The sequence below is a fragment of the Centropristis striata genome, chromosome 5 (assembly GCF_030273125.1).
Source record: "Centropristis striata isolate RG_2023a ecotype Rhode Island chromosome 5, C.striata_1.0, whole genome shotgun sequence".
In the NCBI taxonomy this organism is placed as follows: Eukaryota; Metazoa; Chordata; class Actinopteri; order Perciformes; family Serranidae; genus Centropristis; species Centropristis striata.
Window position 1 is genome coordinate 11,002,989 of NC_081521.1, and position 19,160 is coordinate 11,022,148.

General features: G+C 37.0%; 1 protein-coding gene across 1 annotated transcript; it reads right to left on the reverse strand.

Annotated features, from left to right (window-relative positions):
- Positions 1 to 559: 559 nt before the first annotated feature.
- On the reverse strand, positions 560 to 11,590 carry LOC131971309 (cytochrome c oxidase subunit 4 isoform 2, mitochondrial). Its single transcript, XM_059332691.1, has 5 exons — positions 11,422 to 11,590; positions 7,037 to 7,136; positions 4,302 to 4,466; positions 2,000 to 2,131; positions 560 to 948 (listed from the first exon to the last, which is right to left on the reverse strand). Exons 2-5 carry the CDS (start codon positions 7,134 to 7,136, stop codon positions 815 to 817), a joined length of 531 nt encoding a protein of 176 aa, XP_059188674.1. The 5' UTR covers positions 11,422 to 11,590; the 3' UTR covers positions 560 to 814.
- Positions 11,591 to 19,160: the final 7,570 nt, after the last annotated feature.

The following is a 19,160-nucleotide window of genomic DNA, read 5'->3' on the forward strand; positions in this document are numbered from 1 at the left end:
TGGAGAGAATATAGTTCTACTAAGTAGAAGTATGGAGTCCATTCATTGACTATCTCAAAGATATATCATTTTAATATTGGTCCTGTCTACCCTTTACCTGCATTATTATTATTATTATTATTATTATTATTATTATTATTATTATTATTATTATTATTATCTTAAAACCTTAAAAATGGCTAACCATTAACCCTCTATGGTACGCATTATGATGCCAGTTAGGAAAAACACGTTTTTGTCTTAAAATAGACTAAATAAACATAACCTGAAGAAATTTTATTTTTATATATTTTTTGGACGTTTTTAGGGTTGTACCATTGAACCAAACAACCCATTGAAATGAATGTCTTGAACAGTCCAAGTGTGTGGAAATTATAAGCAAATAAGACATGCAAAGTTCACTATAATAGTAGACTATGGCCGACAGGTTATAGTAATAGCCTGAACTTTAAAGTTGTTGTTTTCTGGAGGGAACCCTGTGCCTCTGTCTTTGCTGTAGTTGCAAATGGGGCTGCTGTAGTGCAAAATATTATCCTGACAGAAAATACAGAGAGCTGGACAGAGTTATTATGGAAACTTTAATATTATTATAGGGTTCCAACAGGACAGACAGTTATCTGCAGTGGTTGGAGGTTAGAGGTCTGACTGAGAGCCAGAGGAGGCACAGAGTCAAATCACCTCAGATGTTGACAGAGAGAAGCTCATTCAGACTGAGACTGCCTTCAACAGCAGCTTCACAGAGGAACAGATCCTAGACGGTCTGAGGGGACAGGTCCGGACTCTGTGCCACCTCAGTCACAGCCCAGCTGCCTCTTTACTTCCACTGGCCCTTCTCATAGTCCCACTTGGCTGAGAAGCCCTCGATGGGGTTCACCCTCATGTCCAACATCCTCTTTAGCTGCTTGGCCTTCCACTCGTCGTCAAAGGTCCTGGGACGCTCAGGGTAGACTGATCACACAAGGAACAGAGACGGAAACAAGTCAGTCACTCTGTAGTGCAGTCAATGTATCCAGTAACACGCAGTCATGGAAAAAAATTATTAGACCTTTGTTTTCTTCAATTTCTTGTTCATTTTAATGCCTGGTACAACTGAATGTACATTTGTTTGGACAAATATAATGATAACAACAGAGTTTAATCTAAGAGCTGATATCTAGACATTTAACATGGTTTTCTTGATAATCCGATCCACTAAATTTAGCACGTTTTTAGCAAACACAAGGTTTCCAAAGTGCTGCACAGAAAGACAAACAAAATAAATAAATAGATAACACAATAAAAGCAGCATAAAAAGATTAAGTGGAGAATGGAACGATAAAACACAATACCATTAAAATAGCATAAAGTAAAATAAAAAAAATGCACTGCCTGCATAAAATAAAATATACATGTATAGACATAGAATCAACACCCTACGTGGTGTCAAAAGCCAAAGAGAAGAGGTGGGAATGTAAGGGTGCAGCAGCTCAGAGAGGTAAGGTGGCACAAGGCCATTTAAAGCTTTAAAAGCAAATAGAGATTTTAAAATGAATCCTAAAATGGACCGGCAGCCAGTGCAGTGAAGTGAAATAGGTGAAATGTGCTCATACTTGCTTTTGCCAGCTAAAAAGACGTTAACAACCAAAATCATTATCAAGTAAACCATGGAAAATGTCTAAATATCAGCTCTTAAATTAAACTCTTCTGGAAACACCCCTATAATGATAACAAAAATAACTCATTACAGTCCAATACCCAGAATGAGGCGGGTCTCACTCGCCGAAACGCCCCTAATGTGAATATGAGCTGTCCCTAGCAGTCTTTTGACTGGACGTTTTTTGTCCCTGTAGAAGAGCAGGGCCGTTTTTCTCCCCTGAAAAAAGCGAGTAGTCACAAGCGACAATAAACATAAACCCCTTTCATAGGCATGTAACAAAGCTTCTCCTGGTCCTGTCTTGTCTTCTCATTGTCTAATTTAAAGAGACGTGCTTGTCCTGTCAGAGTGGAGAGGCAGACTTACCGTAGTGTGCCTGCCAAATGACCACCAGGCCAGTGACGCCCAGCAAGAAGAAGACCCCCGCCCAGACCGTCTTCCACTCTGCTGTCTTCTGCTTCATCTCTGGGTAGGTCTTATGGAAGGCAAGGCGGTACACTGCAGGGGACAAGAGGAGGACAGGAGAGGTGGATGAGGAAAAGAAAATAGAGGGTACTATTAAAAATGAGAATATTAATCCTGTATTGTGCCACTGGTATTAGAATTAGGATTCCCTTATTAGTCCCACAACAGGGAACGTGTAGGTGGTTTGCTTAACCCTTTGATGCACAACATGGGTCTAAAGTGACCCGACAGAGTTTTTATGTTCCATATCTTTGCAATAAATTATTTTCATCATTCAATATTCCAGGTTTTCCTCAATTAGTTTGTTTTTGATCATCATACATCCTCATTTTATGTTTTCCTTTATTCATTTTTTAATAAAATCCCACTACTCGTGGGACCCTACTAGTGTCACTACTCTTCTAATGCACAACATGGGTCAAAAATGACCCATATCCATTTTTTAGCTAAGTAGCTTGCTAAGCTAACTATTTAGCTAACTTCTTGGCTGAGTATTTAGCTAAGTAGCTTGCTAAGCTAACTACTTAGCTAACTTCATGGCTAAGTATTTAGCTAAGTAGCTTGCTAAGCTAACTACTTAGCTAACTTCTTAGCTAAGTAGCTTGCTAAGCTAACTACTTAGCTAACTTCTTGGCTAAGTAGTTAGCTTAGCAAGCTACTTAGCCAAGTAGTTAGCTGTGTAATAACACAAAAACTTTTTTTCCCTCATAAAGGAATATTCAATCATAAAATAAGTTGATATAAAAAAGACAGAGCACAGAAACACACAGCAGCATTAAATAACAGGGGAATTAATGAGGGTCATTTTTGACCCATGTTGTGCTTTAGAAGGAGGGTCAATATGTTGTGCATCAAAGGGTTAAGGGCACTTCAGTCCTTGACCTGTCAGTCTCTGGATTGGAACCGGTGACCCTCAAGCCAGATTCTCTAACAATTAGGCCACGACTGGCTAACTGCTTGAAATTTCCACTGAATGTATTGAATTAAACTAGAGGTAAAGGTAAACACACACTTGGAAGCAAGATCAAATTTGTACGAATAAAGATCATAGTTTCATTGCTATACTTTGCAACAAAACAAAGGTGATTATTATATAACGAGTCACTTATTAGAACACATTTTACTATAATTATCAGGTCTTTGGGTTTTTATTGCTTAGACTTTGTTTATCCTTCTTTCCTTAATGTAAAAATCTGAACTCTTGTTTCTTTACTCAGCTGCTTCTTTCTAGCCATTTCTGTGGTAGTTTGTCAGAGATATGAACACAGTTGAGATTTATTGGGATTTTTGTATCCAAACTCTTAGGAGTCAAAGAGTTAAAGTGAAAACTACAAACTGATTTGTTTTTTACTTTTGCACTGAAGTTGTGATTCTGCCAAATCTCCTCAACTCTAAAACTAAGCCCTACTTTTCTTTTCTTAACATTTATTCAGCAATGGTCTGGTAACATCAATGTATAACTAAAACTAAATAGAGGAAAATGGTTCAATTCAATAAAGGTAAAGTCTGATCATACAGTAAACGCATCCAAAAATCCAAATAATCCATACTTGTTTTTTAAGAAAGCCATTGTAGACAGAAAATGTAAGTTGCTTCAAAAAATGTTGGGCTGTAGTGTAAGTGTATATGTATATATAGGTACACATTCACTCCTCTACTACACAATATTGCATCTGACATTGATGTTGTTTTCTTTATTTACTATTTTTACTTAATGGATTGTATATTTGTCTCACATATTTTAGGTGTCTATTTTGTCTTATTGATTCTTATATCTCAAATTCAAATTAAATTCAAAGAACTTTATTTTTCCGTTAGGAACTTCACATGTGGAGGAGAAGCAACAATACAACAATACATACAATAAACAAACACACACACACCATCAGCCCACACTAGACATATGGCAGATAATAAAATCTTTGCTGAGCCTAGTGAAAGAAATAAGTTAATACCTCCATAGTGGAGGGGCAATAAATAACAGTTAAAAATAAATAAATAAAAATAAAAAAGTCCAGGTGTTAAAAGAGGAGACAGTTCAAAAAAGGGGGTTCAGCCATTCATTCATCTCACCGTTTTTGTGTAGTCCAAATACTTGGAAAAAGTTGTACTTGCGCTTTGGCAATATTGTTTTTGTTTTTTTAAACTTTTGTGCCAATAAAGCCTTATTGAATTGAAAATTGAGAGAGACAGAGGAACCTACAGGCCATCTTCTCCTCGTTGCTCAGCTGGCTCCAGGGTCCTTTCTCCTTCTCCTTCAGGCTCTTGTCAGCAGCAGTCAGGACGTCTTTGTACGGTCTGTCAGGCAGAGGGGTGTCCCGACGTTCATCGTACATCGGCTGAGACATGTCCACTGTCCCTGCCACCTCTGGATGCAAGACAGGACGGGGTTAAGTTCAGTCAAGAGTCTATTTTAAAGCCTTCATTTACAAAAATAACATGTATGCTTCATTTCAACATCTTCTGGACTTCAGAGGGTTGTTTAAATTTGTCAACTTCCTCTGCATTCATTTCTGTCTCTGTTTAGCATCTCTCAGTCTGTCCTTACATCACATGCATGGCTCCTTTTTCTCCACACAAACTTGGCTATCAGTCAGATTTTTCATTTTATTTTAATTAAGTATAAAGCTGCCAGGAACCCAAAATACAAACAAAAGACACAGGTGTCTATGGGAATGTTCCTTTCTTTTTACCATTCATACACACAAAACCAGCAGAAAAACAGTCGGTTTGCATGTAAATTAAAAACAAATTGTAAAAGTTTTCATTGTAGAAATAAAATTCACAATTTAAAAATGGTCTAGAAACATAAATGGCACACTGTGAAAGCTCCTATGATTGCACTTTCAACTGGCTTTCTCAGCTTGTCTACATATCATATATAAATAAAGTTATTACTGTGAATAAAACCTTTTTTCAATTTTCAATAAATAGATGGACTCCAGAGGGTTAATATAGTCCAAAGAGAGCCCCAAGAGCCCCATGTCTGTCTGTGTGGATGTGAAGTCATGATGGTACAGCAGCGCCCTCTGCTGGTCTGAGGCTACTACTTTCAACTCTCACTGGGTTCTATTGATATTAACAACCAGGTTTGCTTTTTATAAAAAATATGTTCTGTATATGTCACACTAACTGCTGTAACCTACATGAGCCCTTTTTTGTAATGGCTACTATCAAAACAATGTTTTTACATTAATATTCACAGAATTAGTTTGCTAAGGTGGAGCTGATTTTTAACTCTTGTGGAGGACTGCAACTATTCATTTATCATGGATTTATGATGAACATTTTCTCTTAATTGTTGCAGATTAAAATAGTTTCAGCTCTATTTATATATACTGCTTGATAGTTTGATAATTGATGGAAGTAGTATTAGGATCTTCCATAATTTAAAAAACACTTTATTATAAGTAAAAGCCTTGACTTTCAATTGGCATTATATATTATAGATTATTATTGGTTGATATTGAATGTTTAGCTGGCTGCAATAGTTATTTTTATTCACCTTTATACTGTTGGCTGTTTTAATTTACTGTATAGAAATGCATTTTTTTTTCATCTGCAAAGTTACTCATAAATAAAGTAATCAATTAAATACAAGTAAAATATACAATATTTCCTTCTGAAATGTAGCAGTGTTTAAAACGTAACTTTTACTCGCATATAGTAGTTGAGTTAGTGTACTTAGTTATATTCCACTGCTGGGTTTCATTTATAACAAAACATTCGTTGTATGTTTTGTTACCTTGTTTGTAACCTTATTGGGGCCAAGATGGATCAGACAAAGGAAATAAAGGAAACATTTATTGTGACCTCTTTGAATCTGGCATCCAACAAATACCCCATTACAAAAATCTAAAACTAACACTAAAACTAATAAAAACTAAACTAAAACTAAGCATTTTCCGAAAAAAAAAAACGAATTAAAACGATGCAAACTCGCTCTGAAAACAAACTGAATTTGAAATCAAAATTCACAACGGAATTAAAACTAAAACTGAAAAATCCAAAACTATTATAACCTAGGTTTCCATCTCTGAAAGTATGTAATAGAGTGATAAACATTGGTTGTAACTCTAGCAGAAACTCCCAGTTGGGTCCCTGAATTCAAAGGGTCCCAGAATTAGTTGCAACACCTGTGGCTAATAGCAGCAATTAGCTCGTGACCAGGTAGAGGTACCTGGTGGAGACTTTAGAGAACAGCTCAGCTCTTAGTCTGTCACAGTTCAAACAGAAAACTCTGACCTCCGACATGAAGAGTTACTACTGTTGTACTTCTGAGGCAGTAAGTTAGAACAGGGCCGGTTATTCCTACAGGCCACCAAGGCGGCTGCCTAGGGCGCCAAATTGGCAGGGGGCGCCCCCTTGTGGCGCCCTTAAGCATACATCTTTGTTTTGACAACATTGATTAACGAAACATTTTTTAAAAAGCATGGGCAATAAAACCCTCATTGAATTATATGAACATGCCCCAACCCATATTTCGAATGAAAATGTAATATTATATTATATAAAATATGATACGTGCATGGGTGTCGTCACTCGTCATGACGATGCAGTTGCAAGTCACAAAACACTAGAACTAGATCACGCTAACGGTCGTAGAAGGTCAACTAGCAAAATGAAAAGGACCAAACTGTCTGGTGCACAGGGGCGAAAACTAAGAAAAGAGGAGGAGGAGAAGAAAGCACAGTATAGAGGTATGTATTTTCATCTCAGACATTAGTTCTAAAGTTTAATTAAAATTGTGTTTTCTTTCACTGTTCATGGTTGACGTTTCATTAGAAGCTAGCTATCACTGCATAACGTTACTCCGCTAGCATTAGCTATTTCTAGAATGCTTGGGGGGGGGGGGGGGGGGGCAAAATCTCAATATCGCCTAGGGCAGCCAATGGGCTAGAACCGGCCCTGAGTTAGAAACACACGGTGTCATGTTACCGTGGCTGTGGCTCGACATCCTCGCGCTGCTGGTAGTCATGGCTACTGTCGCGCGCCTGGCCAACAGGCTGCCCACGCGCCCTGCAGTCAGGTGAAGCATCTGGAAACAGGTGAGGACAAGAAAAGTTTATTCATATAACAGGCATTCATGTTCAAGTCCTGCTGGTCACCATGTGAGACACTACTATCATACACCAGCACCATCCGTGCTGGACCTTTCCGGTTACAAGCGTATGTTACCGAGCTCCTTCATTTATACCTATTACAAACATTAAATAAACTAAAACTCAGACTCAAAGTCAATTGAGGCAAGTTCAATACAACAAATAAATAAAATGAGCATTGCATATGTCATCGTTTTAATTTAAAAAAAAGTGCACCCAGACAAAAATAATCTACTTCGCCTATTTGAATCGTCGAAACTGGGGTGGTAAAAGCCTATTTAAGAGTGAAAAAATAGAATGATTTACTTTTAGATGATTAGGCTAATTAGGGGGTAAAGTTTTCCAAAGGAAGAAATGTATGTAATATGCTGATATCTAGACAACTTTGTTTACTTGATAATGACCAAAATCATGAACAAGAAAACCATGTTAAATATCTAGATATCAGCTCTTAAATTAAACCCTTATTTGCTATTTTTGTTGTTATCATTATATTTGTCCAAACAAATGTACCTTTAGTTGTGCCATGTATTGAAATGAACAAATGCAATGAAGAAAACAAGACATAATTTTTTTCAATGACTGTATATATTTACACAATTACAATAACAAGTTATTTTTATTTTAATGAAATAATCTACATTATAACTTGTTGGATGCAAAATCGACATCATTCAAATTAAAGGTAAAAATGTTGAAATTTACAGTTATTCAAAGCTAATTTTATTATATTAAAAACTGTAATTACAATATATACTATATAATTTTGCTAATGTTCATAGGAACTAACAGTAGAAACTAACTAAATGCCAAGCTACAGTATCATTTTGTTATAAAGTAAGCAGTGCAAAAGCACTAAAATGCTGTATTTATGACTCTCAGGGGAGCACTTGAAGGCAACAATAATCACACCTAACAGTGCATTAAGGCAAGAAAGATGACAGTAAGTTATTTTTGAGCTATTGTACCCACACAGATATGCACACTCCATTTATATATTATGATTATTCACTAGATATATACTTCCAGTTATGTTTTATGTCATAATAGTCTGAAGATTTAATTGGCCATTGATTCTCTTTTAGAAGCAAACAGTGGACATACTTATCTGTGTGTTGTTATTCACAAGAGTGAATCAGAATATCTCATTAAGTGCTTTATGAAGGTAGCTGGATGAATGCCAAATCCCTTCTTTGCAAGTCTAGCCACCTCGTTAGCTTTTATTAAATACCCTGCAGTGTGACATAGGATGAAAAAGCAGCCAATAGATAGAAAGTTAATTAAAGTCCTTTAATAGTTTAGATATAATTTGGTTTCATTTTCATTGTGATATGTTTGAAAGAGATTAATCAATCAAGAAAATTGAGAAGATATGAACTTTATCTGCCAATAATAAATCACACTGTCACACTCATTTCATGGAAAGAGGTAGCCTCACTAGGGACACAATAATGGAAAGGTATAGTGAGTTATTGTATTTTTTTATTTAGAGGTTAATAAGTAAACAACGTTATAATAAACTGACCCCTAAGGACAAAAATGGTTCCATTTAAATCCATTCAAACCACACATTTTGATCTCACAGGCTACATCATAAACACCATGCATTCCCATTAGGTCGGAGCTTTTAATCACAGCCCAATTCAAAATTCAAGTTTTGTTTTTTTTAAACTTTATTGCACCAGATAAAGGCAATTTCTCATGTTTGCCCAATGGGGTAAATACATAGTTTCTTGGTTTCCACTGGGGTTATTGCTGGGGTATTATGGAAAAATATAAAATTCATCAAAATGAATGCTCGAGCTTAAGCTGAGTACTTAGATGAGACAAATATGTGGTACAGGTAAAGTACGAGTATCATCTAGGTATAATGTATTAGTATCCACACATGTGATGAAGAAAAATTAACATTGTTTCTCTTAATCATGTGATCAAAAACGTTGATCTGAAGCTTCATCCTGAGGCTCTTCTAAAATAGTTTTTATAATAATATAGCAACTTCTGATCAACCCATATCAACTTCAGGCCTAAAATCTGAGTACAAGTACAGATAGAGGTCATTTAGTTGGTTGACAGACGAAGATACAGATTTAGTTACAGAAAATAACTACTTTTTCTGTTGTGTTTTGTTTCCATAAAATCAGTAGCATTATGTAAAAACCAACTGGCATTTAAAGGGTTAAAATTCAGAAAATGATGAATATTTGGTTGTTATGGCCAGGACTGAAAATAGTTAAAAAATTAACTCCGGGAAACTGGATTATAATATTTATATGTAATAATAATAATAATATTTATATGTAATTGTGGAAAAAGTATTCAAATCTCTGACTTAAGTAAAAGTACTAATACCACACTGAAATGACTTCACTACAAGTAAAAGTCCTGCATTCAAAGCTTACTGAAGTAAAAGTAGAAAAGTATCAGCATCAAAATGTACTTAAAGTATCAAAAGTAAAAGTACTCGTTATGTAGAATGAACCAACTCAGAATGTTTTATATATTCTAAATGTATTACTGGGTTATAATTATTGATGCATTTGTGTAAGCAGTGTTTTAATTTGGAAAAGATAGGGCTTATATTAACTGGGATTTAATTTAAAAAAAAGTCTAATCACTGTAAATTGATCATGTTTTTTATGATAAATCTCGACCTGAAAAGTAACTGAAGCTGTCAGATAAATGTAGTGGAGTAAAAAGTACAATATTTGCCTTAAAATATAGTAAAGTAGAAGTATAAATTTACATAAAATTGAAATACTCAAGTACAATTTTGAAGTACTTGTACTTTACTTAAGTACAATTGCCCATAGGAGTGAATGAGAGCGTGAATTGTTGTCTGTCTATGTGTCAGCCCTGTGATAGTCTAGACCTGTCCAGGATGCCCCGCCTCTCACCAAATGTCAGTTGGGATCAGCTCCAACCCCTCACGACCCGAGTTCAGATAAGCAGTTAAGGAGAATGCATGAATGAATGAATGAATGAATGAATGAATGTATGGCAGTTTTTTGACAGTCATTTTTTTTATCCTCCTAGGACAACAGATGAAGAAACAGTCCAGAGTGAAAGCATCAGTTGAATTTGAGGATCAGTGCATCAGATCATACAGGTGCACCTCAATAAAATAGAATATCATAGAAAAGTTTATTTATGTCAGTAATTCAATTCAAAAAGTGAAAATAATACCAGAATGAAACATTTCATATCTTAATATATTTAATGTCTTCTAATTATGATTATGGCTTTCATTTAATGAAGACCTAAAATTCAGTGTCTCAAAATAACTAATTTTACAAAAGACCAATTTTAAAAAAGTGTTTAATATGGAAATGTTGGTCTCTGAAAAGTATGTCCATCTATATGACTCGACACTTTGACTTCAACTACTGGAAATGGACTTTTCCATCATATTCTAATGTATTGAGATGCTCCTGTATTATGGCAATAAACAGTTCATTCACCTTGCATTGGTTTAGGATTCCACAGTCTGTGATTCAAGATTCTAAGTAATGAGGAATAATGTTTAGACTTGTGCAAAATGTCCTCTCATATTGCTGTTGTGTTTGTCCTTTCACCTGTCCTTTGTGGCTAATCACACACACTTTCACACAAACACACAGACGCATACACATACAGACACACACCACAAATTAAAATGGCGGAATCTGGCTTGTATTCAATTTAAGAGTCCGATCTGACCTTCTGAGGGGTGCAGAGGAAAAGAAACATTTGATCTTTTTCTTACACATTTAAAAGGAAAGTATTGACTTACTTTAAGCCACACAGTCTTTGCTCTGAACCTTTTTTTATACATTACATAACAAAACTTACTAAAAGGATTCACTCTCAATAAGGAGTTATAAATGTTACAGCCTTGCAGGCTCAAAAATGGCATGGAGTTGTTTGGATCAATGTTTTTAAGCAAAGATTTAAGCATGATATGTTTTTATTCTTGCATTTATAAAGCACCATTGGGTCTGACATACTTCATTCTGTCTCTAGAGCATGTGTAGCTTCCTAAACTTAGACAGCTGCTGCACATTTATGCAGCTCTTCAAATCTCTCAGCCTGATCTGCTACTGTCTTTTCTGCACGTCCGCCACTCTCCCAAGCTGTGTGGGGTTAAGGGGGGGAGTCTATCCCTCCGTCATCTCCTCAATTATTCCTTGCCAAACACAATTACAGTTTGTTTATTCGATTCAGGCAAAGACAGATACTCACGGTCGTCGTAAGCGAGTAAAAGTGCAGGATAACACGATGCAAAGGCAAAAGATGAAAATCTTGAGAGAAAAGGGGCTAAATAGGCTGTCTGTCCCGACTCGCCTGGGCTTTTATCGCCACATAACACTAAGCAGGAACCAACTGGTGGGAGGGAGAGACAGGCTGGATGGGAGGAAGCAAAAAGGAGAGCTAGAGGGAGGGAGTGAGACCAAACTAGAACAAGTAAACAATCTAGCAAAGCATGTGATAGGACTGGCAGAGTGAGAAAGAGAAAGTGGGTTGAGTTTAGAGTGCTAGTTTAGCACAACTTTCATTCACCCTCATGCTGTGCTCTGCTCTCAGACGGGCCGAGACGACAAGGTCGCTTTAGGTGAGGTAACATGAGGACAAAGAGGGGCTGTATTATTTTATAGAGGGCAGCAATGGGCCAGTCTGCGCATGTGTAGAAGGGAGTGGGACTGAAGTTTGTTGTGAAGGAGAGAAAAGAAAGACAGACGCAAAGAGATAAGTTGCAACCTTTTACCCAAAGTAGTTAGTTCACAAGTGCAGCTTGGCAGCAGGCCACCGGAGTAGCTGGCAGAGAGCCCAGGGGTGATATACAGAGGCCAACAGTCAGAGAGGGAGGAGAGCCTGGGTCGGTTAAGGACAGCCCTGTTCATACACTAAACTATGTGTGAACTTTCCAAAACACTAACCCAAAACACTGCTTAGGAAGTATTAAAATGTACAATAAACATTGTTTTATTAATGATATATAGAGGGAAAGAACTCTTTTGAATAACTTTATTCTAGATTTTGGAGACTGGTGTGGATTTTATAGGAGAGAAATTCACAGATATGGAGGCCATATAGTGATTTTTTGGCAATGAAATGAAAATAAACCTTTTTATGTGAATTGTGCAACAATTTTGCACCAACATGGAGGCGTCCCCAGTGGCACACCTGGTGCATACCATAGAGGCCCAGTCCTCACCAGCGGGCGGCTTGGCAGCACCAGACAAACTTTTGAGGCAGTAGAAGTCAGATTCTCTCCCTGGATGTAACACATTTGAAAATGAAAGCAATAAAAAAAACAAGGTGAAACTAAAGCTGAGCAAATGGTTTATCTTGCTAAACTGGTCCAGGAGATATTTCTAGTTCAAATCCAGCTTGCAGGCCTTTCCCGCATGTCTTCCCCTTTCACTCCAAATATCTCTGCCATCAATAAGGCTACACATTATTATGTTTATATTTCTTTAAGAGTGAGTGAAGTCACTGATGACATTTGAAGTCTCGCTTTTTCAGAGTGTGGTTCGAGTGTTGGCGTGATTTATGAATATATATAAAGTGCAATTGATCGCTGCAAAATTGAGTCCAAGCGCAGTGTCAAAAATATTGTTTCTTAATGAAAATGAATATAGTCATCATCATCACCCCAGTATTCATCAGCACAATCAATGTCTAGTCTTTGGAAAACACTGAAACAGTTTTAACATAAAAACAGATTAAATGAATGAATCATACAAAATCAAATTAAATTGTTCTTGGCAGTGATTATTCCCATGCTAACACTGTTGCAGACAGCCAAGAGGCCAATCACAAAATAGTTGAGATGACAATAAAGGTTTTGACCAGCAGTTTGTGAGCACATGAAACCTCGAGAAATTAACCTTTTTTTGAACCAATTGGATGAAAAGCTTCAAGGCTTCATGAGGCTTCATCTGGCCATCACTACAGTTAAGAGTAGCCTGCTAGCTGCTAACTATAGCCTGGTGGGTGCACTAGACCAGTGGTTCTCAACCTTTTTGAGTCGCAACCCTCAATATAACATGCACGTTGTCTGCGACGTCTTTTTGTTTGTTTATTTTTTCCGCTGTGTTCACTGAACAGAATCTCACAGTTCAGATCATACAAACTCAGTTGATAAGGATTTTGGACAAATAATGAAGCAGACAACAACTAAAACTAGTGATGGGTCGGATCGTGCCGATGCTTCGGAGCGTGTGTCGAGAAATCCCGGAAGTCTTTGGTGGATCGCGTATCGACGCTTGTGTTGTTTAGGGTGAGTGACGTCATTGATGACATTCGAAGCCTCGGTGGTTCAGGAAATGGTTCTACTTGTGCACCCCTGCCTCCTCAGTCCCATGCGAACAAGTTTTTTCGAAAGCTGGAGAGGTTGTCTCCAAAAAAAGAAACCGACTGAGTCCAGGCAGAGTGGAGAAATTGTTGTTTTTAAACTGCAATCAATAAAGTCACAAGCACTATTGACGTCCCATCTCTGTCCCATCTCTGCCCCATGCTTTGAAAACACTGTAACACTTTTAACAAACACCTCATGTCCTATTGGATTTATTTTATCATTGACTGAAATTATGCTGGTAAAGTAATAAAATAATAATGATTACTATATATAATTAATAATTACAAATACACTGCTATTAGCATTACCCACATATTAATCAAAACAGATAAATAAATCCACACAAAATCAAATTAAGGTGCTTTTATTTCTGTTGGCAGTGATTATTCCCATGCACCAAGAGGCCTAACAGCTCAAAGGTCAATGACGATTTGGACCAGCAGGGGGTTTGTGAGCTCATGAAGCCTCAAGATATCAACCTTTTCTCGAACCAGCTGGAAAGGTTCAAGGCTTCATCTACCCATCACTAACTAAAACATCTCCCTGTATGAAATGATGTCATTTAATATTAATTTTGTGCATTTATATTTTTTCCAAAATTATTTGGCGACCCCCAGAAATCATCTTGCAACCCCAATTGGGGTTGCGACCCCAAGGTTGAGAATAGCTGCACTAGACACTAGAGTTACAGTTAGAAATAGCGACGTCATTAGCGGCTCATTAACATTAATTTACACAGTTTATGTACATCTGTTGGTGTTTGCTATGCTTTCTTTTCTTACCACCCGCAGTACTTCCTGGTTGGTGAAAGGACCCAAGGACAGTGAATGCTGCCCTTTTATCTGCCTGTGTGGAATGTGGGACATAATTGGGCCAAACCAATGTTTCTGTTATTCCTCTTTGTTTCAGGGCTTCTGGGTTGAAGTAATATTGTAGAATATGTATCACCAGGTCTGTTTAAACCTGAAATATTTGAGTGATGATGTCCCATGTGTTTTTTATACATTTAAACATGAATTAATATTTAATTGCCTGGAATGGTCTGTTCCAGAGGGAGGAGCTTAGGCTTTATAATGGTGGTATTTTGGAGCTGTGCTGACCCTCCCTCGTAAAAAAAAGGTATTTTTGTTTCCTCTTTAATTTTTTATTTGATGTTTTTGTAGTTTTCTTTTGATGTAAAAAGTTTTTGTGGTCGACCATAATAAATGGGATTTTTGCACCTTCACTTTCTGACTGCGGCTTGTTATTATCTTTGTATGGCATTCTTTTGAGTTTCCCTTACAAATTGGTCTTTGTACCTACCCTCATGCTGAGTCAGAGTGTGACATATATACAAGCGTACAAGTTTTTCAGTATACTTTTTTCATTTTTTCATTGTGCCACCTTGTGAGCAATTGTAGCCAAGATAGGCATCACTTCCTGTTTTCACCATAGACTGTATAAATAATGGACGTAGTCACCGTGACGTCACCCATTGGTTTGTGGCCCGTTGGAAGCATCGACGTCTGTGTTACATTCGTCGCCATCTTGTTTCGGATACGGGGAGCAGACGTCTCGCCTCCACTATGAACGCGCCCAAAGCGGAATCGCGGGATCGTCCACTGCTTATTGTAAACAAACCAGCATGCTAACTGTACACAATGTGTTCGCCACGTAAGCAACTCGGCTTCACTAACTGTGCACAGAGTGTCTGGTGCTTGTTGTAAACAAACGGAGATCTCTAAGTGAACACATACTGCGCATACAACCTGTACTGCTGTAGAGCTAACTGTGTAGCCTATGAGCACTGTGCTGGGCACTGCTGCTACATTGCAGCACGTCACTATCGTCTCCTCCCACTATCGTCTCCTCCCACTATCGTCTCCTCCCACCTCGTTCTGTGAGGTCGGACAACATTTTGATCAGGTACGAATGTCACGCCTTCACAGGATCAATATGAACGCCCTAGGGCGAAAATGTATAGCGGGACATTTGCGGGACGGCACTATGAAAGGGGCTAGTAATAAATTGGTTGTTATATGACACTGAGATGGGAATTGAGCACAAAATCACATTATTAAAAGCAGTCATTAATCATCATCTAATGTTAATTGTATTATATTATATTCCAACTTTACTGAAATTAGACATCTATCCTTTTGAAAAAGAGTTGAGCCTTAATGCAACATGTTCAGTCAGTAATAAAGAAAAAGTAACAGTAAATGAAAATAAAATAAAATAACTATCAGTATTGTATGTTGGTACTATTCAATTGCTGACCATTTAAATAAATAAAAAATAAAATACATAAAATAGCAAAATATTTCTGTACATTTGATAATTTTCAGTTGCTAAAGATTTGTTTAAAGAATAAATAGAAATAAAATAAATAACTGAATAGTACTGTATGTTCAGCATAACTGCTGACCATTTAAAAAAAGAAGAAATATCTAAGTAATACTGTATGTTCTGAAACAGTCAGAAAATAAATACAAATTAAATAAATAATTAAGTGGCGTGTCTGAATCACCCCATGCATAATTTTCTGCATTATGTTTTTTTAGAGAAGTTTTCATATTGACACATATCAGAATACACGTGTGCTGATACTGATAGGTTCCCGTGTGTCTGTGATGCAAATATGAGCCGATTAATTGGCTGCCTGATTTATTGGTAGGTAGGGTAGGCTCTAATTAATTTAGCAACTCTGCAGGCATGTCTAAACTTAAGAAACTCAAACAAAGCTCAAGCAAATGTCCTTTGAATCTAAACTATGCTGTTTTTATGAACTTAAAATATATTAATAGAACCTTCCACTGTCATGAAGATGTCATCTGTTTTTCCACTTCCAGGGTCAGGGTGTTCTCAGTATTCAGCTTGTATTATTTGATATGTAGCAGAGCACAGCTGTGGTGTGATATAAGGAGAGTCAGCCAGGTGCCTTTGTGTCATTGTTCTACACTAATGTTGTGTTATATAACCATAAGAATATTTGATGTTGCTCACTAACCCTGCCTGGGTTCACAGTCTGCTTTCCTTCCAGCAACACAGGCCAAAGTCCATCCAGAGTGACACTGACATATAGCAGGAACTAGCTCATGAAATATCATCCAGTTAGAATTCTTGATGTGTTTGCTAATGCTTGTATTACATTTGTGCTGTAGTCTTTCTTAAACTGCAGTGGTAGTAAGTAACTAAGAATAATTACTAAACTATGCTCAGTGGCAAAGATGATATTTAAGCATTCAAAATCTTTGAATGTCTTGAAACCCACAGAAGACATAAAAATGACCAAAAAAGACACAAAATGACCAAAAAAAGACACAAAATAACTAAAACAGACACCAAAAAGACACATAAATGACACCAATGACAAAAAAGACACAAAATGACAACAACAAAAAAAAGACAAAATGACTTACAAAGACATGTAAAGGATTAAAAAATGGACAAAATAGCCCTATTAGACTCCATAGAGTTAAACTATTACACAATGTACACATTCTGGGTTCCTTTTGTGTGCAATGAGATATTGTTTGAACAAAAAAAAGGTTAGAATTGTTCCATTGTTCATCGTTAGAAATTGATCATTTTATTATTAATTTGACACAGGGGCCACAGCAGGGGCCAAAGGCTTCTTCACAGGGGCAGGGGCCCAATTCATTCAGTTGGTCGGTTGTTTATTTGACCAACATAGCTAAATGTAATCTAGTGGAACAGCCCTGTGGTCCACCCTGCCTCATGGAGGTCATAATGTTTACTTCCTGTTGAGGCTGTCTCAGAGAGGTCTATTCTCATAGATACGTGTGTGTGAGTGTAGAGCACACACATCCAAAAAATTAACTTCTTTTTTATTTCTTCATGCACAATGGCAGAAATGAATGAGAAGCAGTACAATTAAAACCTTTGTGGTGTGTTGTTAGCCTGCTTGCCACACTGTACTAGAGCAGCTATTCTCAACCTTGGGGTCCCGACCCCAATTGGGGGCGCGAGATGATTTCTGGGGGTCGCCAAATCATTTTGGACGTCAGCTCTGTCTCCACTGTGTTAAAGTGTTCATGTGTTTTAGTCGTTTTGGTCATTTAATGTCTTTTTTGGGCCGTCATTTTGTGTTTTTTTAGTCATTTTGTGTCTTTTTTGGTCATTTTGTGTTTTTTTTGGTCATTCTGTGTCTTTTTTGGTCACTTAGTGTCTTTTTTTGGTCATTTTGTGTCTTTTTCAGATCATTTTGTGGTCAATTTGTGTCTTTTTTGGTCATTTTGTTTCCTTTTTTTTGGTCATTTTGTGTCTTTTTTGGTCAATTTGTGTCTTTTTGTGGTCATTTTTTGTCAATTTGTGGTCAATTTGATTCTTTTTGGGGTAATTTTGTGTCTTTTCTGACAAATTCCAAAGTATCAAGTTATTACTTTACAAGGAGTCTCTGGCTTGAAGCTGACTGTTACACACCCAGGAGGTCAGAATGGAACTTATAGATAAGGACTTAGATTAAAAGTAACAATAAAATATAAACATATATATAAATGCACAGACAGAGAGATGTTTTAGCTGCTTCATTATTTGTCCAAAATTCGTCGAATCAACTAAGTACTTTGTATGATCTGAACTGTGTGTGTGAGATTGTGTTCAGTGAGGGGGGGTCACGGACAACATGCATGTCAAATTGGGGGTCGCGACTCCTAATGGTTGAGAACTACTGTCCTAGAGGACATAATCTCTAGGTCTGAAAAGTGAAGGGAATAAAACCTGAAATCTACTTTTTTTCCCTAATCGCCAGCAGGGGGCGACTCCACTGGTAGCAAAAAGAAGTCCAGTTGTATAGGTCTATGAGAAAGTGAAAGTATTCTCATTTGATTTTTTCCCCAGTAAATATTCTCATTCTCAATTTCTAGTTTCAAGTAGTGATGTGCCACTGAAGCCTCATGAACCATTTCCTTTATTTTCTGAGCCCACTAGATGGCAGTCTTTGTTTAAAGAGCAATGTTTGAGTGTGCTTTCAGCCCTGTTTTTGCCTTTTTGCCTTCTTCTTCTCATTTTTCCTTATTTACTGAAAACAACTGCCTGGAAGTGTTGATAGTGAGAGCAGTGAGAGTGAACCAAAATGTTAAAATTGCAGGCCATAAAACCAAAACAATAAGAAGTCTGTGTTCAGTTTTGGAATTCAGGACATTTACTTGTTGTATATGTCAATTGCTAATATTTCATACTATTGAACGAAGCAAAGCCTAATATATAGATATATTTTGCACATGTATGACTTTCTGCTCAAGAAGATCTCATGGTTCAATGATTTAAACTTTTTGACAAAACTATTTTCAACATCCGCTTCAGTTACATAGCAACAAGCCTAAGGTTAAGGTTAAGGTAAAGCCTTAGCCAAACGGCTAAGCTAAAAATAAGTCTTACTTGGTCTGTTGCAGGCCATATTTTGTTTGATACACATCATGGAGTTTGACCAAAGGATCACATTTATGTTTATTCACATTACTTGTGCAAGCTGCACCAGTGTGAACAACGCCCCCATTACGTTCTATAACCACTGCTGCTGCTTTGTACTTGTTGTGGAAGTCCTGGATATGTTGGTTAAACAAACTCGATCATATCTGTATTAATAATATGACCCAGAGGTAAACACAGCTTGGTG